At 36.6% G+C, this 27,145-nt stretch overlaps 1 protein-coding gene across 6 annotated transcripts in view; it reads left to right on the forward strand.

Moving 5' to 3' along the window:
* QKI (QKI, KH domain containing RNA binding) overlaps positions 1-27,145 on the forward strand; it is a 214,571-nt gene that overhangs the window by 52,214 nt on the left and 135,212 nt on the right. For all 6 annotated transcript variants that reach the window (XR_006356281.1, XM_044000753.1, XM_044000755.1 and 3 more), the window contains exon 2: positions 13,570-13,712. Coding sequence is in view for 5 of the 6 variants with exons in the window: in XM_044000753.1 (XP_043856688.1) it covers positions 13,570-13,712 (143 nt within the window). In the remaining variant the exon portion in view is untranslated. The remainder of the gene's footprint in view (positions 1-13,569; positions 13,713-27,145) is intronic.

Raw genomic sequence — 27,145 nt, forward strand, 5'->3', positions numbered from 1 at the left:
ACTGAAAACCCCTGTCTTTTAAAATCCTTTTTTTTTTTTTAAGGCCAGCTTATGTGATGCCTTCTTTATGATAATTTCTACGTAATTTCTCCCCTCATCAAATGTCTCATTCCTCTTTTTTCTATAGTGAACTTGTTATTTGCATAGATATTATTAGACTGTAAGATCCTTGAGGTTGTCAACTGTCTTTCATTGCTGTAGCACTTGCACCTTCCACAGTGCCTTGAATAGAATATTGATGTTTAATAAATGTTTGTTCAGTTCTGTTATGGGAATTTTGCTTAAGAAGATAAAACTGCTGGTGCTCTTATTTTGTGTAATGCTGCGCTGTGAAAGATTGACACAGCCTCCTTTCTAAGACTGATGCATAAACACTAGCTGTGAGAAACCCCATTTAAAAATTTCTGGGACTCAGTGTTGGAGAAGTATCAAAGGTCATTATTTACATTCATTCTCTGAGAATGGGCCCATTCCCTAGTGGAATGGCACAAAAATGGTGGTTCATGAGCCCTTTTTATTCCGTGACTGGCCCCTCCCTTCTTCCTCAGTTACAATCTGAGTGCCAAGAGACTGGCGCCTAAAACTAGCCAATCAGAACGCCCTGTGGCCAGTGTGGGATGGTGACACAGAGACAGCCCTCTAAACTCCTCCCCCACATGACCAGCCTTGGGTCTCCTCTCTTGTGATTCCATTTGCTGGGGAGGGGGAGGGGGAGTGGAGGCAGCCCTTTCTTAGACTGTGAGGAGCCTTCCCCAGTTTGTGGATATTAGCATTTTAAGCACCTGCTTCCATTCCCAGCTGGATCTGAATTCACCTCCCAGACATTTAAGTTCCCTGGACAGTTTTTTGTTATTGTTTTGGTTTGGTTTTGGTGGGGTAATGGGGATTAAGTGACTTGCCCAGGGTCACACAGCTAGTAGGTGTCAAGTGTCTGAGGCTGGATTTGAACTCAGGACCTCCTGAATCCAAGGCCAGTGCTCCATCCACTGCGCCACCTAGCTGCCTCTCCCCAGACAGTTTTAATTAACTTTGGGTGGAGGGCATGTTTCCCACACTAGCCAAAGTTAAATTCTCTGTATAGTTGTGTTATTGGGCACCCACAATAAGACTAGTATCAAGTATTTTGCTTTTTAACACACTTCTCTTGCCTCTGAAGATGAAATGGAAAATAAACAGCTGTAATAATGTACAAGTGGAATTTAATGAAGTACAGCTGAATATTTCCTAGTTTTTGACTAGTTGTAACTGAGAATGTATCTGTGTGGAAATATACACAGTATCTTGTTTTCTTTAATTGTTACTAAGAGAAATACAATAAGAGTAAGTAATATTTGATTTATGCTAAAGTGATTTTAAATAATATTTTAATAATGATATTTTGGAAAGATTTGTTTTCTGTAAAAGGTTCTTTTTTCTCCCATATTTATTTCTCTTGGGTGCTTACTTAGCACAATGTATTACACATTTTTGAAAGCTTTGGGTGGATCAGTACTTATGATTTCATTATATAGGAAAGTAATGTGCTATTCTTGGCCCTTGAATCCTTTATTCCATTGTTCCTTTATCAATAATACCATACCAAGCTCCCTATGCTGCCTTACAACTACCATCTATCTCTTTTGTTCATTCTTATCACATTCCTGAATGGAGCTGGAAGAAGTCTTGAAACCATGCTGATGGGCTACTACAAGTTTGTGATATCGAGTTTCATCTGGGCGCTCACTCCATTAAGACAATTCTAATGCCCCTTCCTAATCAGTTTTTCTTGCTTGCTTAATTATTTCCATGGCTGTTCCAAACCTTGCCTGTTTTTTTCTTTTTCTTTTTCTTTTTTTTTTTTTTTTTTGGTGAGGCAATTGGGCTTAAGTGACTTGCCCAGGGTCACACAGCTAGTAAGTGTTAAGTGTCTGAGGCTGGATTTGAACTCAGGTCCTCCTGAATCCAGGGCCAGTGCTCTATCCACTGCACCACCTAGCTGCCCTGTCTGTTTTTCTCAAGCCACTTCCATCAGCTTCCCCCTATAATCTCTTAGCAGAGTACCTTGTCTTCCACTTTTCAGATGCCATTGGATCTTTCTTCCTTATTATACCCTTTTCCAGGTCATAAACCCAAGATGTACTTTGCACCCCAGGTGCCATATTTCCTATAATTTTTGCCTTTAGGCCTAATAGGTTAATGAGTTCTCTTAGGACAGTAGAACGTCTTTTCCTTTTCTAGTCCATATGAACAAAAAGTACTTCAGATAACCTGTATGGTTATCATTCTCATAAATTGACCCTAGGATTCATTTAAAAGGGGGTAGACCTGGAGTCAGGAAGACCTGAATTGCACAGGAAAGGAAATTGTCATCATCAAAGGGAACATAAAAATCACATATAATCACGTGTGAATTTGAGTACTCCCTTTTGGTATTATATAGTTTTAGACCTTGGAACTGAGCAGTTAGGTGGTGCAGTGGCTAGAGGGTCAAGTCTGGTGTCTGGAAGACCCATCTTAGTGAGTTCAAACCTGGCTTTAGATACTGACTAGTAGCTGTGTGACCCTAGGCAAGTCACTTAGCCCTGTTTCCGTCAGTTTCCTCATTTGTAAAATGAGCTGGAGAAGAAAATGGAAAATACTCTAGTATCTTTGCCCAAGAAAACCCCAAAAGGGATCACAAAAAGTCACACATAACTGAGCAAGGGCACCATTCATCCATCCATCCATCCATCCATCCATCCATCCATCCATCCATCCATCCATCCATCCATCCATCCATCCATCCATCCATCCATCCATCCATCCACTTCTTTATTTGTTTAGTGAGGCAATTGGGGTTAAGTGACTTGCCCAGAGTCACACAGCTAGTAAGTGTTAAGTGTCTGAGGTCAAATTTGAACTCAGGTACTCCTGACTCCAGGGCTGGTGCTCTATCCACTGTGCCACCTAGCTGCCCCCAGCACTATTCATTTATAAACTTGGTGGAATGACAGAAAATTAGGAGACCTAGGTTCCTAGATGTTGTCCCTTCTACATCATTAAATTTCCTTGTGACTAAGACTAGATGAACTCTTAACTCTGACTGTGATTCTTGACTTTATTTTTTGTTTCCCATAACTTTTTACTCCGTTTCTTTACTCTTATCCCTCAGTGCTGAATACTATTTCTAGTCACATTGTATCAAAAACTGTATTTCTGAGACATAATTCCTGATTGAGACCCACTTTCCTAATTCTGGGTTTTCTTGGTTTACTCAGTTTTCTTGGGGCTAGGAATAAATGAATCTCTTAATACTATTTGATGATTATTCTTTTCTGATTTTTTTCATTTGTATCACTCCCATTATTTACCCTAATCCCTCAGTGCTGGCTAGTCACATTCCTTCTGGATTTCTGGAAATTATTTCCCAGTCTGTAATGACCTGAACTTAGAATTTTAATTCTTAGAATTTGGTGTTTTGTGGTATAGTTAGTTGTGCATGTGTCATATCCTTTTATAACTGAGCTTTTTGAGCACATAAATTAATGTCTTAGCTAAACTTAGAGGCAAGCTGGCCAGCTATGGAGTTCTGGAGACTTCAATGACACTGACTTTTATAGTTCTAGTTTGTTACCCTGCCTGGGCCTCAGCCAAGGCCACCTACCATCACTTTGGTCTTGAAGCATGTGTTGACTTAAAATGACCCTCCTGATGAATTTGCCAACTATTTGGTTCCTAACCCAAGAGAGTTTGGGGGATTTGGGGTTGGGAGGAAAAGGGAGATTGACTCCTGATCTTCAACCCTACTTCTTGGAAAGTAGGATTCCCTGAATTTCCAGTAAAATGGAGAGGATTTCCTGTTTCTGACACTGCAGTACCTGGTACATAGTAATTGCCTAATAAATACCTGTTGATTGAAGAAATCCTAAGTATGAGCCACTAAGGAACTACCAAGTATTATCAAGGAAAAACAAAACTGCCAGCATCCAGGATCAAAAAACTATCCCTCATTATTAAGGCAGTGTGTTAATCAGTGCAATTAAGTACCCAATCTAATTTTTTCAGCCATTTATCTTGGCAGTGGGTTTTGTTTTTGTTTTTTTGTTCTTTGTGGGGGGTTTTGTTTATTTTTTAGAATTTGGTAATTCAAGGAAACAAAACCAATCTAAAGGTCCAACATTATAGAAATGGCTAAATAAAATGTAACAATATTATTTGTTCCTGTTTCGCCTGGGGAAAGGTAAACTTGATGGAGAGGATATGGTAACTGTCTTGGATATTTCAAGGTATAATATTTGGAAGAGGCAATAGATTTTTTACATTTGCTCCTGGTGTAGCCCATTTCTTTTCTTTTTTTTGGGGGGGGAGGCAAAGGGCAATGATATAAACCCACAGATTTAGTCTTGAATAATGTAATACTTAAAATAATACAGAAGTTTCCAAAAATGAAATAGACTTCCTCTGGGAATATTTGGTTCCTCCAACTGGAGGTCCTCAGGAAAAGGCTGGATCAGTCATATGATAGCTAATGAAGTTCCTTTTATCTCTGGTTCTGTGAATTGTGTGGTCTTTGGTTCCAAATTACTCTTTATTTAGGGTGTTCAGAGAGGACTAGCATCTTTAGTGTGAGGGCTTACTGAGCCCTTTTCAAGGGCTGTTCATCTACTTTTGATATTTATTTTTCACCCAATTCTCACCTTTGGCTCCAGGAAGGTATTACCTCGATGAAATAGTCCTTATCCTATCTTCATGGAGCTTTCATTCTATCAGGGGAAATATATAAAGGGGCTTTGGAGGAGAGGGTACTAGATTTTTTGGGAAGGGGTACATTTGGAAAGACTTCTTAGTGAATGTTGAATTTGAGTTGAGTCTTGAAGGAACTAAGTAAGAATCAGGGATGAGGAGGTAGGAGATACTGCCTATCCAAAGGCATGAAGGAAGATGGGCATGGAGTGCCATATACATTAGGAGAAATGTAAGAAGTAGGGTTTAGTTGGATTTTATAGTGCATAATGGTGAGTAGATAAGGAGCATTCATTGGAAAGGTAGATTCAAGTCAAGTTGTGAAGGCTAAAGACCCAAACAGAAGAGCTTGTATTTTATCCTAGAGCCATCAAGGAGCCACACTGGTTATGTATAAAAAGAAATACACTTTTCTGAGCCTCAAATTAGCTTTATTGCCCATCACTTGTGGCATATTAAATTCAGTGACGATGGGTGTCTGTGTTTTTTTAAATGACCTAATCAGTTTTAGATAAATACTAATAATGCCCTTATCTCATTTTTTTTTTTTTTGATAACTGGAATAGTGGGTTAAGTGACTAGTAGAGGATGTAGAGCAAGCAGATGGTTTTCTAAAATTCAATTTTGTGTATCTCTAGTATTACAACAAAATTTGGTCAAATATAATTTTTATATTGTCTTCATGGTATTCCATAAAAAGCCAAGTAAAATTCTCCTTTTCATGGAATATCTAAAATTTCAATTATTTTAAAATGTCATTCAGTTGAATTATAAGTCTGTACAGAAGAGGTCATGTATGTTTATTCTTTCTCTTATCATTTGAATATTATTATTAATGTTATTGGTGTATGGTTTCAAAAATTCATAGGGAATAGGAGAGGTACTTGCAGGCTTATGGCAGGCAAACTCATTTCCAAAAGCAAAAACCATAGCCTTTTGGAACTACAGATGGATAAGCTGTAGCAAAATTATGACATAGCTTAGACCCTGGATTGTTAGGGACCATTAAGGTGGAAACCAGAATGAATTCACAGTGAATAACCTACCCAACCTAGACTCATTTCTGGGTTTTTTTTATGATAAATTTGATAAGACCTGATATATCTGTTGCATACTTAGTAAACATTGTTTTTGGTGAGGTATTTAGCAAAGTCTTGTGTGCTATTATTATGAACAAGATAAGGAATTATGGGCTAGTTCAATGATAGTACAATTATGTAGACCTGTGGATAAACTGTAAGCAAAGAGTATTGTTTTATGGGTTGCTTTCAACCTGGAGGTAAGTGGTATACAATAGGATTTGTTCAGAGCCATATTGTGTTCAATTATTTTTATCAAAGACTTTGTTAGTAAATCTTCAAATGACGTGAAGCTTCATAAGATCTTGATAAGCATCGAATTTTAGGCTGAAACCAGCAGGAGGAAATTAAACTTATGTCACTAAATCAGAATGCATTTATTAAGTGCTTATGCACTTAACAAATTCAATGTCATGCACTGTGCTAAGTTGGGGATACAAATAAAGACAAAATCATGATCCCTGCTTTCCAGGAGTACACATTATAATGGATAAGACAATATGCAAACAACTTTCTTATAAAATATACACAGAGTGGATAGAAGGTCATCTTAGAGGAAAGACACCACCTTGAGGGATACTAAGAAAGGCTTCTTGCAGATGGGATTTGATTAAAATCTTGAAGAGAAGCTGGTAAGACAGAAGGTGAGGAGGGAGAAGATGCTAGGTATGGTAAATAGCCAGTAAAAATGCACAGAACTAGGAGATAAGAGTGTATTCAGGGAATAGTGAGTCAGTGTAGCTGGATTGTAGTTATTGGAAAAATAGAAAGGGGTCAGGTTGGGAAAGGCTAAAAACCAAATGTAGGTTTTATATTAGATGTAAGAAGTAACAGAGCCATTGGAGGTATTGAGTATGTTGTGACCAAATTGCCACTTTTAGGAAATCCCTTCAGCAGCTTAGTAGAGGACAGATTGAGAAAACTATTGAAATGAGAGAAGTAATGTGTTCCTGCATCAAGTTGGGACTAATTGGAAAGAAGGGGACTTAAATAAGAACTCTTGAAGTTAGAAGTGACAAGATGTGCAATAGAGATATAGATTGGATATATTGAGGTAAGTTCAAAAAAGAAGTTAAAATGACACTGCATTTGGGAGTCTCTGGGTCTTTGGGAGGATGATGGTGCCCTCAGCAGTAATAAGAAAGATATATAAAGTCCTGAATTTCCTTTGCAGAAAATCTATTACAAATTAATCGAACTGTCCTTAATAGCAGTTCATTGAAATAAAGTAGTTGCCCATAAAAATTTTTTTTATTAAATTTTTTTCAATCAGTAAAGGCCCACCTCTCAGTCCCATTGAGAATGAAAGAAAAAAAAAAACCCTTGATAGAGGGCTTCATATATATGTAGGTGACCAAAATGAATTTCCATATAGACCATATCCAAAAGATGTGCGTTTGTCTCATTTACTTTTGAGTCTGAGCCCTTTGTCAGCAAGTGGGGCATGTTTTATGGGATAGTTAGGTGGCAAAGAGATTAAGCTTTGGGTCAGGAGTCAGGAAGACCGGAGTTCAAATTTTATCTCAAATACTTAATAGCTTTGTGACCTTAGACAAGTCACTTAACCTCTTTTTGCCTCAGTTTTCCCATCTGTAAAATGAGGACAATATTAGCACCTAACCTCACAGGGTTGGTGAGAGGAGCAAATGAGATGATAATACTTGCAAAACACTTAACAGTTCCTGGCACATTAGTAAGTGCTTATATAAATGTTATCCAATGGTCACTGCTGTTTGGAATGATAATTGGTCATTAAGCTAATCAAGAGTTCTGTAGGTTTTAATTAATTATCTTTTTCTCATTCTTTTCACTTTATGCTGTATTCATTAATACTAAATCTTTAGAGATTTCTCTAAAAGCATCACCTTTGTCATTTCTTACAGCATAATAGTATTCTACTAAATTTATATTACCATAACCTGTTCAGCCATTCTTCGATGGTGCCCCTCAGGTTACAATTCTTTGTCATCTCTAAAAAAGCCATAAATATTTTGGAAATCCTTAGTTGCAGGTTTGTTTTACTTTCCTTAACCTCCCATTAGTCTATGCATTTATCTATTGAGTGAACTGTATTTCTGTACTCAACTCTATGTATATTATTCCCTCTCAGTTCATATGAAAGTGAGATTCAAAGTCAGCCGCTCCAAACTTCCTCCTTGTTAGTACAGACTTGTACTTGTACAATCTGATTATGTGTGATAATTCTCTCTAATCATCCTTATCACAGTGTATTCCTCTTCTACTCTTTTCCCATTCTTCTTCTTCTTCTTCTTCTTCTTCTTCTCCTCCTCCTCCTCCTCCTCCTCCTCCTCCTCCTCCTCCTCCTCCTCCTTCTCCTCCTCCTTCTCCTTCTTCTCCTTCTTCTTCTTCTTCTTCTTGTGTGTGGGGGCAATGAGGGTTAAGTGACTTACCCAAAGTCACACAGCTAGTGTCAAGTATCTGAGGTTAGATTTGAACTCAGGATCTCCTGAATCCAGACCCAGTGCTTTATCCACTTTGCCACCTAGCTGCCCCTTTTCCCATTCTTCTTATAAGATCAGCAAAGCATAACAGAACCACTACCAGGCCTTCTGTCTAATTACACTCCCTCTAGGAGGCCAGAGGATGATAGAGGTCAGAGGAGCCACAAGTATTATCTCTCCATATTGTTTAGCCCTTTGTGATTATTTACACTTAATTTCCTCTTCATCTGTTTATTCATCTATTTGTTTATCTAACTCTATTTATTGGTGGCTGTGTTTGAACTTCAAAATTTCTACACAGCTCTGATATCTGGAATGCTTGGAAGTGCTCAATTTCATTAAAAGTCCAATTTTCTCCTGTGAGATTATACACATTTTTGCTGGCTAAGTTAATCTTGGATATAAACCTCTATCTTTTGCCTTCTGAAATATATTCCAGATTTTCAACTACTTTATAGTGGTGGCTGCTAAATCATTTATGATTCTGGCTTTGGTTCCTTGGTGCTTGTATTCTTTTTTTCTGTCTGCTTGTAGTATTTATTTAACCTGGAAGGTCTGAATTTTAGCTCTCAGTAGTAGATGATTCCTGGGAGTTTTCATTTTGCTTTTTATTTCAGGCATTGGCCCAGTGGATTTTTTCTGTGTTTCCTTTGTCTTGTGATTCTTTTTTTTCTTTTTCTTTTTTGGTCATGGCTTTCAGGTATTCCAGTGATTCTTAAATTTTTTCTCATTGATCTGTTTTCTAGGTCAGTTGTTTTTGCTATGAGATCATTTATTTTCATCTAATTTTTCGACATTTTGTTGTCTCATGTAGTAATTACCTTTTGGGGGGATTTCATTTTAATTTTCAGGAAATTTGTTTCTTTGGTAAAATGTCATGCTTTTATTCAAAACTTTTAATTAACTTTCCAATTCTTCCATAGATCTTTCTTTTTAAAAAAGGTGTTTTTATTTACCACTACCACTACCCTTAATTTTTGGGGGGATAGGGTGGGGCAGTGAGGGTTCAGTGACTTGCCCAGGGTCACACAGCTAGTAAGTGTCAAATGTCCAAGGTCTGATTTGAACTCAGGTCCTCCTGAATCCAGGGCAGGTGCTTTATCCACTGGGCCACCTATTTGCCCCTTCCTAATTAAAAAAAAATCCTTTAAATTTCCTGTCATCAGGATAGTTTTTTATGTCAGGAATTTTTGTTTCTTCATTCTTTCAGCCTGCTTCTTGACTTTGGACTTGATCTTAAGGCCAGAATCTTTAGACTTCTTTGTAGAATATGCAGATTGGTCCTGCTGTTGTTTTCTTGGGGGTATTATTGAGTGTTGCATTATTCCAGCTTTTAGTGGTCTAATAGTGGGTAAAGTTTGTTGTTCTTATGTTTTGAATTTTGCAAGTTCCCATTATATGTTTTATCTTCACAACACCATCCCTATGGTCAAAATAGGAAGACACAGAGAGCTGTGATGAAGAGCTGAACTTAGTCCCCTTCTCACCCCTCCCACAGACATCGCTCTAAGTTCAGCTCTTCATTCTGAAGAATATGGAGATAGGAATGACAGGGTTTGTCAACCACTTTGGCTATGTGGGCTGATGGAGAATGAGCAAAGAGTTTGAAAACCTGGGAGGTGTATAAAGGTGCGGTCGAATAATAGTGATAACGCCTTGATTGAAGATTATAAATCATATGTGTCTGTATCCAGATTGGGAATGGCGAAGTTTTGGGTAGTCTCAATCGAATGGTTTTGTAGATCCTGATTCTTCATAGTGTGGAGATCACCTTGAGTTCTCAAAGGCCAGAACAGTTCACTATAATCCCTGCCAGGTCCTACCAAGCTTTTGAGTTGAAACTTTTTATAGAGGCTTTATTACAGACTATCTGCCTGGTGGATGCACTTTTTGGAGACATCCTCTTTCAAAGACATTATATACTAAGAAATAGAAGGGTTATAATTTGAGTTGATAGAACAGTATATTGAAAATATTCAAGTATTAAAATAAAAAATTCTGATAGACTGCCATGTCATGATTCAGTCATTAAAATATTATGCTCTTCAGAGGGAGCTTTATCATTATTTTGTTATCCTTACACCATCTAATCTCTTATTACATAGTAGGTATTCAATAAATTTGTTCAATGACTGAACTTATGACTGTTCTTGTCCTAAATCTAATACATTGTATAATGAATACCATGGTTTCTTTACAGCTCACTTTAGTGTTCTCTCCCCTGGCCCTAGTTCCTTTGTTAATAAATAGGTTTTATTATTCCTAAACTTTTATATGAGGAAACTGAGGCCCAGAGAGTTGAAGTGTCTTTTGCATCATTGACACCAACATTTAAATTTTGGTCTTTCTTTACTCCAGATGGAACTTTTTTACCCCTCCTTCCCCTTATGCCTTGCCAACTATAGACAAAAGGAATTGAAGCTAGGTGGTGCAGTGGATAGAGTACTGGACCTGGAGTGAGACAGACTTGAATTCAAATTCTGATTCTGATACTCCTTAGCTGTGTAATCTTAGCCAAGTCCCATTAACTTCTATCTGCCTCTATCTTTCCTTGATTGTAAAATGGATAGGTTTTTGAAAAGGAGAGCATTGGATAGCAGCAGATGATTTTATGTGGAGTGCAGTTTTAGAATTAGAAATGGTTGTCCTTTGATCATAATCCAAGAAGAGTTGGTGCTCTCTGTTTGGATTTAATGTGGATTCTTCATGAGTGTGGTTTGGGACAGTATGTGAGTAAATATGGAAAAATAACAATCATCATCAAAGACTCAGACAAGGTTAGATAGTATGCATTTTTGTTACTGTCTGCATCATCTTCTGACCTTAACAAGGTCTTGGAATGAGGAAAGTGGATGTGGATAGGGCTTACCTGGTGTTACTAATTGGTAGAGTATAGATTTTCATAGTAGAGGATTGTACTCTATAATGTTAACATGCTTACCAGGGATGAAAGATGTCTGAGTGTGAAAAGACTAGTCTCAGTAAGTTTGGGAGAATATGAAACTTGAAAGGAAGGAGGTTGTGTTTGTGTATGAGGGCAAGTCAGAGTTCAGTTTTGTCATCAAGGTTTTTCCTCCCGACTGGACTTAATCCACAATGTGAAAGAAAAATTCATTTTGGAAGTTATTCTTCACTCTGGAAACTCACTTTACCCCCTGGGCTTCTGAGCCTGAAAGTACCCTCTATGTGACTTCTTTCTCTGATTGTTTTCTCCCAGTATCTTCATTTTGAGGAGGATGCCCAGCCCAGCCTTGTCTTTATTCTCCTCTAAGGCTGAATGCTTAACTCCAAGGACTTTTTCTACCATGCCCTAGGGAAAGGGTTCCTGCTCCTATGTCTTTCTTTGCTGTGTTGTTCTTGTTCTCTTCCTCCTCCCCCTATTAGTATGTAAACTATAGGGAAACTAGGTGGTGCAGTGTATTGAGCATTAGCCCTGGAGTCTGGAGGTCCTGACTTCTAATCCAGTCTCACTTACTAGCTGTGTGACACTGGGTAAGTAAGTCACTTAATGCTGATTGTTGTCCATCTTGCAAGTGTCCCCCTTCCCCCATAAAGCTCTTTGAGGGCAGGACTATCTTTCTACCTGGCACATAGTAATAAATGCTTATTCACTTGACTTCATATTTTTTTTTAATGTATAACACTTCCAAATAATGAGTTCTTTTATGATATAGTTGAAGAAAAGAGATATAATTGGAGTTGAGAAGGTTAAAGAAATGAGTATGTTAGTTAGTTAGATGCCTCCATGATGGATCTTGTATATTCACCTTTACATTAGTATTTCTACTTTTATCTTTTTAATGCTTTTTTTATATCCATAGCTACATATGAATATGTACATACATAGGTAAAAATTGAATTTTAACAACTTTGGAACATTACTTCATTATTTTAACTGTTGTCTGTAATACAAATTTTAGTTTTGCAAAAATAAGTTTAGCTTTTAGTAGGGGAAATAGATAAAATGGCATAAAATGTGTAATGACATTGTTCTCAATGCTATTATTATTATTATTAGAATTGATTTCATGTTAATATATGCTTCATTTTTACCTCTTGTGTGATTTTGGACCCCGTGATCTTAACTTTGCAGCTCTTATCTTCCAAATAACGTTGGCTTTTATGAATTGTGATCTCCTTGCATGGGCAGGGACTATTTATCTTATATGATAGTTTTAATTTGTTGAATAACTAGAGTAATAAAATAGTTTTGTTTTAAAGGATCTGGAAACAAATCATTTAAGTTCTACCTTTGTTAGATGAGAAAACTGAGGCCAAGCGAGGTGAATTAATTGCCTAAAGCAGTAAATAGTAGAAATGACTAGAATCCAGGTATTTTAAATTGTTATCCAGTGTTATCTCTGTAGATGCTGCTCATCTGAATTCTGGGATAATCTTGGACAGAACTACTCTTTTTTTTTTTTTAAGTGAGGCAATTGGGGTTAAGTGACTTGCCCAGGGTCACACAGCTATTACGTGTTAAGTGTCTGAGGTTGGATTTGAACTCAGGTACTCCTGACTCCAGGGCCGGTGCTCTATCCACTGCGCCACCTAGCTGCCCCCGGACAGAACTACCCTTGAAGATACTCACTAAATGAATTCTTTGTGCTTGTTCATTGCATACACACTCACTCATACCAGTATGATGGAATTTCGCAAAACATATCCAACTTAGATATCATATAAACTGATTTTTAGTTATAAAAGTATTAAAAGGACCTTGTAATGAGGTAGACTAGTTTATAATCCTTTCCCCATTGCATGGATCTCAAGGTTGTTATTAAAACAATATTCTAATAGTTTTGCTTATACAAAATTGGTATTGTTATTCTATTTAAAACATTCAGAGTATGGTATTATTAGATAAGATAAAGACTAAAAAAAACTATATAGTCAATGCTTCTATGAAACATGGCTTCAGAAGACTGTTCTTGTTATAGAGAAGATGTACTAAAGGTGAATGAGACTAATCTATCCAGATTTGCCTTCCCAGTTGATTTGTTTTACTTAATTTGATAAAGGAAGAGTATCTGTGGGGTGGGAGGGGGAAAAGTGAATTAGTGGGTAAAGATAGACCAAAAAAGAGAGAATACTTTGAAAACCAAAAAAAAAGTTCAAAAAGGGACTGCTAAAAAGGGTGATTTTTATGACTACCTTGTGAAATTTATTATTTTTAATAAACAAGTGCAAATTATACATAACAGAAATTGATATCCTCTTTTAAAAATATATGCTGCATTGGTTATGTTGTTGACAATGATTAAATTGATTTTTAAAAAATTCTAGTGGCTGATAAATTAAAATTTTTTTATTTTTACCCTTAACAGAAATTAGCAGAGTACGGAAAGACATGTATAATGACACCTTAAATGGGAGTACAGAGAAAAGGAGTGCAGAGCTCCCTGATGCTGTGGGACCTATTGTTCAGTTACAAGAGAAACTCTACGTGCCTGTAAAAGAATACCCCGATGTAAGTAGCAGCTTTTCTATTGCATTATCTTCTGAATTTGATTTCCTTGTTGTGGGGAGATAAAACTACTGAGTAGCTAAACACCACTATACCCCAATAATATTTATATTAATTTTGGGGAATAGAAATGTGGATTGTGTGAATTAGCAGCATATAAAAGATTATTAAATTTAGCTTTCTAATTTCATTTTTCTTTTCATTATACATGTGTCTGTTTTAGAAATTTATATCATACCAGATAAGGAAGCCACATTTTGGAGAAATGATTTACAATTAGGAATAGTTGGGAAACAATCTTTTCCTCATGCTCAGTTCTTAATTCTGCCTTGCCAACCCATTGAATCTTGTTGATAGAAAACATTTCTCTTAGTTTAGGCAGATTTTTTGTCTAAAGAAAGATGAGATGGGGAGGTGATAAGGTATTTGTCTGTTTTTTTTTCTCCTGTGTGTAAAGTCAGTAAAAGGGTTTGATTTTTATCTGTGAGTGTCTAAATATGCAATGTATAAAGTTCTTAAGTAGATCGGGGCCAACTATAACACTGAACTGAAAATCAAATATATTTTAATTTAGCAATTATTATGGGCAGCTAAGTAGTGCAATGTGTAGTGTGATGGGCTTGGAGTCAGGAGGACCCAAGTTCTAATTTGGCCTCAGACACTATGTGACCCTGGGCAAGTCATTTACCCTTCTGTTTGCCTTCATTTCCTTATTTGTAAAATGGAGATAATACCGGTTTTCCAGAGTTGTTGTGAGGCTCAAATGAGATATTTGTAAAGGGCTTAGCACAGTGCCTGACCCATAGCACTATGTAAAATCTAGTTGCTGGTATTATTATTTTTACTAGGCATTCTTGATCTAGGCCCAATTTATGCTCAGACTTTTAGCCTTTTATTCTAAAATCATGATAAAGAGAAAGGGCTAAATTTAGCTCTGTATAGTAGTTGTATGGCTATGAAGGAGAGGTACTAGAACCATTCAGTATTTGAGGTGAGAAGAATGAAAATAATTTTTGAGAAACCCTAGCTGTAGGTGTGGGAATTAAAGTGTGGGAAGCCTGAGAAATCTTTTTCCATTGCATTCCCACTTTAAACTTAGCAATTTTAAGATTGTGAAAATTGATTATGTTACATTCAGTGTACAAATTATTACTTATTAATAAGATAGTTGAGTCCAAGATTGTACTAAGGTTTCTCACCTATTAAGTCATTGAGCCATCTAAACTCTCTTTCATTGCTTATACCACTTTTACAGTACTGTTCATACAGTTTTGAAAGATGGCCTCTGAGATTGTGTTTCCAGCTTTGAGATTTCAAGATGTGAAATTAGTGTCATGGAATATAAATTAGAGAGGGTAAAGAAGGAGGTGGTAAAATGCTACAAGTAAAATGAGAATGAGGAATGTGGAGACATTGATGAGTCAGTGTGGTTGTTGTACCTGTAGTAAGAGCACTGGATTTAGAGTCAGAGAATCTGGGTTTTGAATAGAGCTTTCTTATTTTCTATGTGATGGTACCCAAAGTACTTGACTTTTGGATTAGAAGGTCTCTAATTTCTCTTCCAGCTCTAAATCTATGATTCTCTGACTTGGCATTTAAGGGAGTTATTAATGTCATTGAAGAGTGAGGATGTGTTAAGGAAGTAGAGTCAGGGAGTTGAGTTTTCATAGAGGAGAGAATAATAGCTTTGGAACTCAAACACTAATAATTTTTTGTGTATGAATAGTTTTCTCTTTCTCTTTTTCTTTCTCTTTTTTTGTGTGTGGGGCAGTGAGGGTTAAGTGACTTGCCCAGAGTCACACAGCTAGTAAGTGTCTGAGGCCGAATTTGAATTCAGGTCTTCCTGAATCCAGGGTTGGTGCTTTATCCACTGTGCCACCTAGCTGCCCCCATGAATAATTTTTCAGTGATGGAAAAATATAGATAGAAAGCTAAGAACAATTTTTTTTCTTTTTTTATTGTGAGCTAGGAGAGGAGACTTTTGAGGAAACAGCAGTTGATGACAGCTAAAAGGTAAAGCAGGTTCTAAGAGTTCCTTGAGAATACAGATGGGAGTGATAGGGAGCTATCTGGGACTAAGAAATGTGCTCTAGAATACTATGTCAGTAGGAGGCGCCAGTCCCACACCTTTAATCTTAGCCATTTGTTCTCTTTTCTAACCTCTACACTGTTGGAACTACTGTCCCAGTACCCTAGAGCTAGACAAGATTCACCTCATTGTTTGATAAGAGGGGGAAATGAGGAAAGGGGAGTCACTACTTAGGGATGCTGTCAGCATCATCATCATTGTTAAATAGTATTTTGTGGCCTTATCTGGGAACATAAAAATTGTTTATATGAATTCTGAGTATCAATCAACCAATGAATGAGTTTTTAGAGAATAATGATAACTTGAGAATTTTAAATCATTATTGTTATTATGAGTATATACTTAGAGCTAAAAAAGACAAGAAATTGATTAAGAAGGAAGGAAAAGAAAGGTAATAAGCATTTATGTAGAGTCTACTATCTGCTCTTGTTCCAGGTATCTTATAAATAATTTCTCATTAGATCATCACAGCTCTGGGAGGTGGTTGCTGTTATTACCTGAAACTGAGGCAAACAAGTTAGATGACTTGCCTAGGATCATGTAGATTGTACATGTCTGAGGCTGAATTAAAATGAAGGTCCTCCTTTAGTCCTCTTAAGTCACTGTGTCTCACTTTGGTATTATAAAGAAACTGAGAGAGATTAAATGATTAGTCCAAAATCACTAAGTAATATCGAAGAGCCATGGTCTGAATTTAGAGTCATGTGATTCCAAATCTCATGGTTCTGAAAAATCTCTAACATCATGTTGCCTTTTTTAGTCTATATTATTTTAATAGTGTAATTGGATTATGGCTGTAAAATTGTGAACCAAAATTCCACACGTTCTGCAGATAGAATGAATTTCCTCAATAGGGGAAGGGGAGGGAAATAAGCATTTATATAGGAAGCATTTATATGCACCTCTGTGCCAATTACTTTACAAATATCTCACTTGGTCCTCACAACAACTCTGAGATATATGCTATTATCATTTCACAGTTGGAGAAACTGAGACAATTAAGTTAAGTGTTTTGTCCAAGGTCACAGTTAAGTGTCTGAGGCCAGTTTTGAACTAAAGTTGACTTCAGTCCCAGATATTCTTTATGTCACTGGCTGCTTCTTAAGAAATGGGTTATATCTAGTTTCACTTATTAAAACAAAGGTGAATGACCACATTGAATATGATATAGAAGGGATTCTTGATTATGTATGATTGAACTGAGAACTGAGTCAAACTCAGTCATCCACAAAACTGCATAGGTTGAGATCCCTTGGAAATGAAATTCAAAGAAGATTCATAACCAGTAGGTTAATTTGTAAAATGTAATAATACATGTGAGCCAATTAGAACCTTTGATTTGGAAAGGAAGTTTTTCAGCTGCATTCCTGTTAGACTATTCAGCCTCCCAATATGCTTTACTCCTTAGAATCCTTTTTTTTTTTTTTTTAAGTGAGGCAATGAGGGTTAAGTGACTTGCCCAGGGTCACACAGCTAGTAAGTATTAAGTGTCTGAGGCCGGATTTGAACTCAGGTCCTCCTGAATCCAGGGCCAGTGCTCTATCCACTGTGCCACCTAGCTGCTCCCCTTAGAATCCATTTTACAGGTATATACAATTGAAATTCATAGATAAGTAGATGTTGTTTTGTTATTTCATCTTTATTGGAGTTAAGATAAAAGCAGTTCTGAGAAGGTGCTATCTTTCTGGAGTTTTTTTAGTGTGTACTATTGCGTAAGTAGAGGAAATACTTTTTTATTTGAATAAAAAAATGGGATTTTTAAAATTCACTGAAAGAATCCTTAGATCAACTCTCAAGTTAGTATAAAATTTGGAGATTGATAACCCTAACCCTCATCTGGGTCCCCTGTAACCATTATTCTAAGTCTTTATTTTCTGAAAGTTTTTTTGTCCCACATGATCAGATTTTGTCAACTGGGTATAGCAACAACCATTAAAAAAAACTTAGCATAACCAAGTTATGTCAGTGGATTGTGGGCAATGACAAATCTGGTATAGTGTATTTATTGCATCCTCAAGGATCTCTTGAGACATAATTGTGGTACGTAGGTGTGTCTTCAGATATTTTATGAAAGATAATTTTATTCTTGGGTGGTTTTGAGTTCGGCTAGGTTTCTTTATTTTTCATACATGTTTCTAAATTTTTGCAACCTACAGTGAAATTCTTGCAGCTTTTACTGTTTTCCTTTCATAATCCAAATTTAGTTCAAGTTCTTTAATGATAGCTCCTTTCTGTAGTTGCTGTTGGAAATGATATAGACTTGAATCACTATCACAAATGTGCTTCTGTAAAACAAATCAATGGATTTATTTGGCTCACCTATTTCTTTAGATGCCTCTTTGCAGCATCTTTGTTGTTGACTTCATGTGGATGTAGGCCATGGAAGGCTTTTATTTCACTTTAAATCTAGTATCTTAGGGCTTTAGTAGGAACCAATTGAAAGGAAAATAATTTTCATAATTTTTGGACAAATCCAGTGTTAATGTACCTATTGTCTGCCATTACTACTTCTTGGTGAAATGATGTCTTCTTGTTCCAAAGTTTTTCCTTTAAGTATTTAATTTGTTTATAGTGTGCTCTGAGGACATATATAAGCAAGTGTTAATTTTTCCCTCTATTAGGATTATCTATTATACAGTATTTCCTTAATCATCATCTTGTTCTTATCTATCCTTTATGGAGTTCAGACAGAAATGGTCCAGAGACAAGTTATGAGCTTGCTGTTGTTTCATGTTTACTGTTCAATAGATTTTTCATAAGTAGATGGATTTTTTCCTCCCTGAAAACTTTCTTCGTAAAACTTGAACTGTGAATATAGGACAATAAGATCAGCACGTGCCTCCTCCGGTTTCCACATGATTTTGTTCTCTATTACCACGTATATTTTAAAGCTTTTTTTCCCCATATAGCTTAGAGATTATGAACATTTGGTATAATGATATGTATTAAAATACTATTCTTAAGTTTTTGGATCAGTGTTATATTTAGTTAATAGTGATAATGTTCTTGTTCCAGTGTGGTATATAATTCTAGGTGCTAACTCATGTCAGGTGGTTTGGTGGCACACGGGGCTAAAATTCCAGCTAGTCTGTCTAAAATACCTAATGAGTGGTCGCCAATAAATTAGAAGCTTTAGCAAGAGTTTAGACTTTTAAGCATTTATTAAGGAGAATAAGAATTTGGTGAAGAAGGAGAGAAAGAGGCCCAGATTCATCCATCTATCAAAGAGAGAGTACATTTTAGCTCCACTCTCCACAAGAGTCCAGATGAAAGAGAGCGAGAGAGCCAGCCTCGCCCCTTCTTCCTCCCACAAGCAAACATCACTTCCACATGGCTTGCCCTCAGACGCTTTCTCCTCATGGCGGAGCTTTCCTACAGTAAGTCTCCAGCAGGTGGTGTCATTCCAATCATTACAGTGGATGAAAGTGCTGGGCCTAAAGTGAGAAAGACTTGAATTTAAACCTGCCTCAGAAACTTAATAGCTATGTCACCCTGGGAAGTCACTTAAACTCTGTCTTCCTCAGTTTTCTCATCTGTAAAATGGAAATAATCGTATGTGCCTTAACAGATTGTTGTGTCAATTCATTTTATATACACACACACATACACATAGTGTTTTGGGAACGTGTGTGTGTGTGTGTGTATGAGAGAGAGAGAGCCAATTGATGAGTATTTTATTTAGTGCATATTTGTGGTTAGGTACTGCGGATACACGTCTAAATAGTGAAAGTCTCTTGCAGCTTTTGTTATAATGTAACATTTGTGTCTTGCTAGAAGTTCAGTAGGTGCTAAATTTTGGGGGGTTTTGGTGGGTATGACTTGGTCTTGAATTGCAGCATAAACCCCTTCCCTTTTGACAAATCCTCATGACTCAGCCCTTTGTTTCACACTTTGGCAACATAATATTGGCTGAGTTCACATGGATATGTTATGTAAAAAACCCAACCATGTGTACCTGTAACTATTATTTACTGACCAACTGATCCTCTGTTTTAAGAATTTGAATCTAGCCATCTTCTTTCTCCATTTTGGTAAGGGACTCAGTGTTCTTTCTGTAACTGCATTGTGTTTCTTTAAAATTGTGTAGATGTTTGTGAGAGGTAATTTTTAAATCTGTTATGGTCTGATTTTCAGTTGGAACAGTATACCTTAAGACTGGTATTGCATGGGGTTACTTAATTGTTTTTCTGCCATTTAACTTTGATTTTAGGATGCCAAAAAGCCTCTTACCACATTCAGCTGTAGCCTAGTTGTTGATTGCCTTGTTTGATTCATCAAAGAATTTGTATACATGCCTTTATCCATTGGTTCACTGGAGCTTCTGGATTCATGCTTAAAGCCTTTAATCACTATCTTTCCTTGGCATACAATACAAATTTTAAACTCATCAAATTTATGTTATATTTGCATGTGATATCATTGAGGAAGATTCAATGAGAGGAAAGAGGTATTTGATATTTTTTAAATGTAATTAGTAAGATATTTTAATTGGAATCCTTTGACTTGGAAACTATACTACTTTTTAGGATGATGATGCTGGATTTAAGCATAGGCGGAACCACAGCGGATTTAAAATACTTTCTTGAAAAATGTCATGTTTTGTATCAAGTGTTCTTAATATTATGTTGGTGGTATATTTTAAATAGAGAACAATTTTCTATGTGCATATAAAATATCCAATATTCTCATTATATCCAGTTCCATTTTATGTAATTGTAATACCTGAGTAAGACATGCATCAAAGACTTGGTGGTAGATTACAAAAGTAACATTTTAGTGCTTTTGGGTGGCTTGTTCAATTGTCATTGAAAAGAATAATAAGTTGTCTTTTGTATACCTGAGTATTTAGTTTAGTCCTTTTTCTAAAAGGCCCCCGATTTTTTCTTCTTTGTGTGTATTTTTGTTTGTTTTGTTTTTTGGGGGGTGGGGCAGTGAAGGTGACTTGCCCAGGGTCACACAGCTAGTAAGTGTCAAGTGTGTGAGGCAAGATTTGAACCTAGGTCCTCCTCAATCCAGGGTCAGTGCTTTATCCACTGTGCCACCTACCTGCCCCTGCAGGATTTTTAAAAAAATTCTTTCACCTATAGATTTATTTATTTGGCTGATATGAAACTGGGGATGCTTTATATAAAATATGGAAACATAATTGGCTTATATTTCGAGAGATCTCTAGTTTCATCCAAATTTTGGTCATAAGTTTGTGTTGCCTTTTGCAAAGAAAGTTTATTCATCTATGTGAAAGTATGTAAACTTGTTGTTGCCATCGTTGTTACTTATGGGTAATATGTTGCTTGAAAATTAAATTTGTTGATTGGGGACCAACTTATTAATTAGGGATACCTCCCAGGATGAAGTAGGCTGAGTTACAAGTTTAATGAGTTACTAGTGGGAAGGGTGTTTGTGATTCAATTGCCTTCTCACCAATCTGTGGTCTTAATTTTCTGGAATATCCCTTTGCCCTGGTGGTGCCCTTCTCCCATTGGTGGATCTCTCCCCACCTCTACTCTGGCCCAACAGCCTCCCAAGCCATTCCTTTCCCTGGCTCAGCATCTGACTCTAAATTTTATCATTATCCTCTCTTCCCTCCCCATATATATTATCTTTACCTAATTAGAATGTTAAACTCCTTGACTTTTTTTTTTTGCTTGTCTTTGTATTACCAGCACTTAGCGCAATGCCTGGCATATATAAGTGCTTAATAAATGGTGGTGGTTGTGGTTGCGGTTGCTTGTTGGTATTTCATGAGCAAAGATTCAGAGGTGGTCAAGGAAAGACCATTTAGATTTCATAGAGTCACAGAATTTTAGGATTGGGAGGGACCTATGTATCCATCTAAAACAACTCCTCCATTTCAACACACCTAACAAATGGTATCCTAAATAGTCCCTTATTTAATTACTGTATTGTGACATCTCTGATGGTTCAAAGTGTAGCAAATGTAGAAATGAGGCCAAATTTTGGATCAAGCCCCTGAATTGAATTAGATCAGTTTGTCATTTATTATATACTAAATCCACAAATGTACAGCTCTATTTTGAGAAAGCCCCTTCCTAAGTAGAAGAAAACATTATTTATGGTCTAATTTATTGTAATCCTTTTTGCTTTTACTAAGCAATAATTTTATTTGACATCTGGTCATTTATAACCTTATAATTTTCTTAATAAATAGGTTTTTCCTTTTTCAATGTTTAAAAAGTAATTTTTAATTCCAAATTCTCTCCCTTTACCCAGTCCCCCAGAAGACAAGAATTGAGAAGGGAAGAATTACGATACCCATTATACTTATGAAGTCAGGCAAAACATTTCTGCATTAGCTAAATTAAGGGGAGGAAAGCAAGGAAAATGAAGAAAGTGAAAAATTGCTTCCATATACAATCAATAGTTTTTCTTCTGGAGATGGATAAGTCCTTTGGAATTGTGGATAATTGTATTGATTAGAGTAGCTAAGTATTTTACAAATGATTTAACTATAATATTTCTGGTACTGTGGACAGTATTCCTAGTTCTGTTCACTTCCGTTTGTATAAGTTTTTTCAGGTTTTTTTTTTTAATCCCCCCTTTTATTATTTTTTTTTGGGGGGGCAATGGCAGACTTAAGTGATTTGCCCAGGGTCACAGCTAGTAAGTGTCAAGTGTCTGAGGCCGGATTTGAACTCAGGTCCTCCTGAATCCAGGGCTGGTGCTTTATCCAGTGCCCTTCATTTCTTTATAGCACAGTAGTGTTCCATCACAATCATAGGTAACAACTTGTTTAAGCATTCTCTTCTCAATTTGCAAATCTTTGCCACCACCAAAAAAAAAAAAAGTGGCTATAACTATTTTGGTACATTTTTTTTTCTTTTAACTTTTGGAGTACAAATCTAGTAGTGACAGTAGTGGTGCTGGGTCAAAGGTTATGCAGGGTTTTTAAAAATAGCCCTTTAGGTACAATTACAAATTTGTAAAAGGGTTTTGTTTCCTCTTCAGAGCCTCTATGAGAAGCTTTCCAGGTGTTAACTTTCTGCACCTCACTGAATTGACTCTCATACAATTTATCCCAAGGTCATACCTTGTATGTGATGATATTTTCATTTCATTGGTTCAGCTTGCCTACTCTTGTCAGAAATAGTCTCTATAAGTGATCCATCAAAGTATTATTAGATTAATTTCTTATTTTTTGTCCTCAAGATGTGCCCAACATTTTATATGTTTAAGCATGTTTGTCATAAAGTCACTTGAACAAGATTTAAAAAAAAAAGTAAACAGAAAATATAAATCCCACCACATTAATTTTTTAGTTATCCTTTGGACATTTAATCAGAGACACTTTTTGATACCTTTAGTTGTAATCATTTGGCAAAACTAATAATTTTCTGATTAGTTATTAGAACTATTTCAATACATTCATAATGGGAACTTTATCTTTAATGTAAAATTTTACAAAGGCAAATAGAAACATGTACCTTAATTCATATCTTGTGGGAGAAACCTTTTTTATTTAAAAGAAAATACAACATTGACAAATAACAACAGTCATACATTGTGACTATGTCCTTTAAGCCTTATCCTCTGAAATTAACATGCCACTTTGCAGATTTATAATTGTTGAGCCACAGAGAAGGTCTGCACTTAAATACGGGGTTAATTAATGTTTTTTTCCTCTCTTCTTTTGGCCTTTAGAGTTGCACTTAGCTTAGGCTGTTTGAAATGATTTTCTTTGAAAGTGTTGTGACATTGTTTTAATTGAATGAAGCTGCAGAACTGGCATGATAAATCAACACAGAATGAATTCTAATGCCATGCAAACGATATTAACTTGGAAATTGGTTGCAGTAGACAAAGCAGCTGCTATGATTAATTTTTTTTCATTCCCTGCTTAAACCATTTTAAGAAAGACGACCTTGACAGTTTCACTGTGATAACATTAGGATCCTGGTGGTATGCTTTTTTAAGGCCTGATTCTTTATTGGTCCTTGGGCAGCACATATTACTCCCTTTTTTAAATTTGTAAAATTACTTTTTATGCCACATACTTTTTGTCCGGTTAATTTCTTAACGTAATTCTGATTACATGACCTACCATCTAATAGTTTTTTCCCTTTTTTCTTATCCACAATGCCTATTTCTACAGGTTCATAATATTTTTACATAAAAAAAGGAGTATCATTAAGATTTAGTGTGTGGTGTTGGGGCAAAGCCTAGGCTTTGCAGTACCTAGGTACTGCATACGTTCTTTCCTGTACAAAGCATTTATTTTAGGATTTTCATTATACAATGTGCTTACAGATTTGGAGAATCAATTTCTGGAGAATCAATTACAGCATACACTTCCAGGTAGCAAATTTTTTTTACTGCTTCCTAAAATTGATAAATGTCACATCTCATTACAACAAATAACATTACACAATACTATATAGGAGAACCTTTACGAAGCCTACTTCTACTGATATTATATGAAGGTTTATTTATTGCAATGAAATTCAATATAGGCAATTTCTTGACTTACGTGGCTCAATTCAATTTAGCAATACAGCAAACATATCAAATCCTATGGTGTCCTGTGGTTAAAATCATCACTTCTTCCTCCTGCCATTAGTTCTTATGGGTAACACACACACACACAAAAAGGAAACTTGCATCAAATCTACTACCTAATCTAATGGCCTTTCTTTTACACATTAACCCCTTGTTAACCCTTTATTGTATTGTTTTCATTAAAAACTGTACACCCAAGCTTTTTAGCAGTTACGTGATCCTTTGCTGCTTTTCCATATTTTCTCTTGTGATTTAATTGGGAAGATCTTATCAAGGATTTAATAGAATTTACTCAACTTATTCTCTGCAAAGACTTTGGTAGGCTTGCTGCAGTTATTTTCAGGGTGATCTTTTGGTAGATACTTAAGAGGACTGCAGTACTCTGAAAACATATGAAAATTGGTCCAAAAAATGATTCTTATTATAAATAACATGATAAACTCAACCCTACCAGATCTTTTATTTTGCCCATTTGGGCAATTGGTTGGACTAGAGAACAAAGAGAGATTGGTATTTTATTTATCTATATCTGTGAATTATTTTCATAGAGTAATAATTAAACCTATGGGAACTGTGGAAATTTATTTTGATTTGGGGGCCCTACCTTTAGGCTGAGATTAGAAAGCCTTAGGCCCTCAGGGTCTCTTCTGTGTGGGAGGTGTTGGTGCCCCTCCCCCTCAGTTTAGGCTGAGCCAAAAAGCCCTGTGGGCTGTACAAGGTCAGACAGCTAGGGGGAGGGAGCTAATGCTCCCTCCACCCTGAGCGGAGCTATCTGAGAGATTCTGGGTTCCTCCAGGCCTGGGCTCTGGCATAGCCTGTGCTGAGGCACGTGGTGATGCTCGAGTGTGCCCCCAGCTGCAGCCCTGGCTGGCGGATTCACTTGGTGTGTGGGTACAAAAAGCCCTGAGATTTGAGTGGAGATAAGATATATATAAATAAACCTGGGGGTTAGACTAAAAGGGGGGCTACAAGGATGCAGGAAGCTGACTAGGAGACAGGGCTGACAAGAGGACTGGAGGCCAGCTGCCAAGATTAGAGGGGCAGCAAAGGTGGTGGGCTGACAGGATGAGGCAAGGGGGCGGCAGATGAGAGATGGGGGCTACAAGGACTAGGAGCAGAGAAGAGAGGCCACAAAGGACAGACAGAACAGGAGGCAATGGAGAGCACAGAAGCGGTCAACACAGGGTACAGGTTGGAGAAAGTGAAGATTAAGAGAAGAGTAGTGAAAGTGGAACATATCCTGAGGCAAAAGGCCGCTAAGGCCCTTATTGTATTAAAAAAGTTCCAGGCCCAGCAGGTGGAAGCACAGGAACAGGAACGCAGTCAGGTTGTACATTTTATTTCCCTGTATTCTTAATTTTAAATAGTATCTCATAAATAAACTCTGCTTTGATTATTTAGTTAAGAGGCTTCTTAATATTTGCTTATCAATTTGGGAGGTGGAGCAGTGTGGTGGAACTTTATAAATGGCCGCACATTAAATTAACAGCAGTCAGATAGCCAAATAGTCAAAAGTCCCCAGATTACTCATCCACAGATTAGTCCCCCCAAATTAGGCCTAGTCATCGAAAATATTCCACATTTGAATGGTGACTGTGGCAGGACTTATGGCCCAATTATAATTTTTCTAAACCTATAATTTTTCATAAATCCAATTATATAAAAAAATTTCAGATTAGATATAATAATTTTTTTTACAGAACTAATGAGATTATCTATCAAGTGAGAGGATGTGGAGAGAGGGGGGGAAAAAAAGGAATTGGGACAGGACTTTAGAGATCATCCATAGGTAGGCCTCATCGGTGAAATGGAAGATGAGGTAGCAAAGGAGACTGAGGAGCAAGTGTGTAGTATCATTTGGTCAAACAATAAACTATTATGAAATTCTTCTTACCTACCAGGCCTGAGAATAAAAATACAAAGAATGAAACAGTCCCTACTTTCAAGGAGTTTACATTCTATTGGGGTACAAAAAGCATATGAAGAATAAATATAAATAAATGCAAAAGGAGAAATGTAAAGTAGTAGGTAGGGATGAGAAAAGGTACTAGTTGTTGAATGAGATCAGGAAACCTTTCATGTATAAGGTGCTACTCGAGCAGCATTCTGAAGGAATAAAGAGGTTCTTTTAGATAATGGTGATGTAGGGCATTCCTGGAAGGCTTGTGCAAAGATGTGAGCACAGAGATGATGGCTTGGAAGGAAGTTCAGTCAAAATAGTGAAAGGCTTTAAAAACTCAAAAGTAGGAGTTTGTATTTTATCCTAAAGGCAAATCAGGAACTATTGGAATTGATTAAATTAAGAAGTAATATAGTCTGCACTGAAGGAAACACATGAGCTGCAGTGTGTAGACTAGACTGAGGGATGGAGATACTAGAGGCAGGAAGGCCCAACAGGAATGTTTTCAATAAACCAAGAGAGAAACTATGGTGGTGATTAGTTGTATGAGGAGAGAGAAAGGATGAGAAATGTTGTGGAGGTAAAAATGGCAAGATTTGGCAACTAATTAGATATTAGTATGTATGGGAAATTCAGGAATAAAATGTAACCCTAGGTTATAACTTGAGAACTTGGGAATATACTGGTTCTTTTGACAACAACAACAACAAAGTTGTAAGAGGGGTTGGGTTTTGAGGGAAAGATGAGGGGTTTTTTTTTGGATATATTGTGGTAAGTTCATATTACTTCTAGAAGTTTGATTATTCTTGCAGTGATAAGAATTTGCGTTTCAAAATTGCTGACCATAACAGTGTTGTTTTATGTGTATAAAATGTTTCTTTCTCTGCTCTCTTAGTCTGAATCGGTTCATACAAGTTGTTTGAGTTTTCTCTG

The sequence above is a fragment of the Dromiciops gliroides genome, chromosome 4 (genome assembly GCF_019393635.1).
Source record: "Dromiciops gliroides isolate mDroGli1 chromosome 4, mDroGli1.pri, whole genome shotgun sequence".
Taxonomy (NCBI): domain Eukaryota; kingdom Metazoa; phylum Chordata; class Mammalia; order Microbiotheria; family Microbiotheriidae; genus Dromiciops; species Dromiciops gliroides.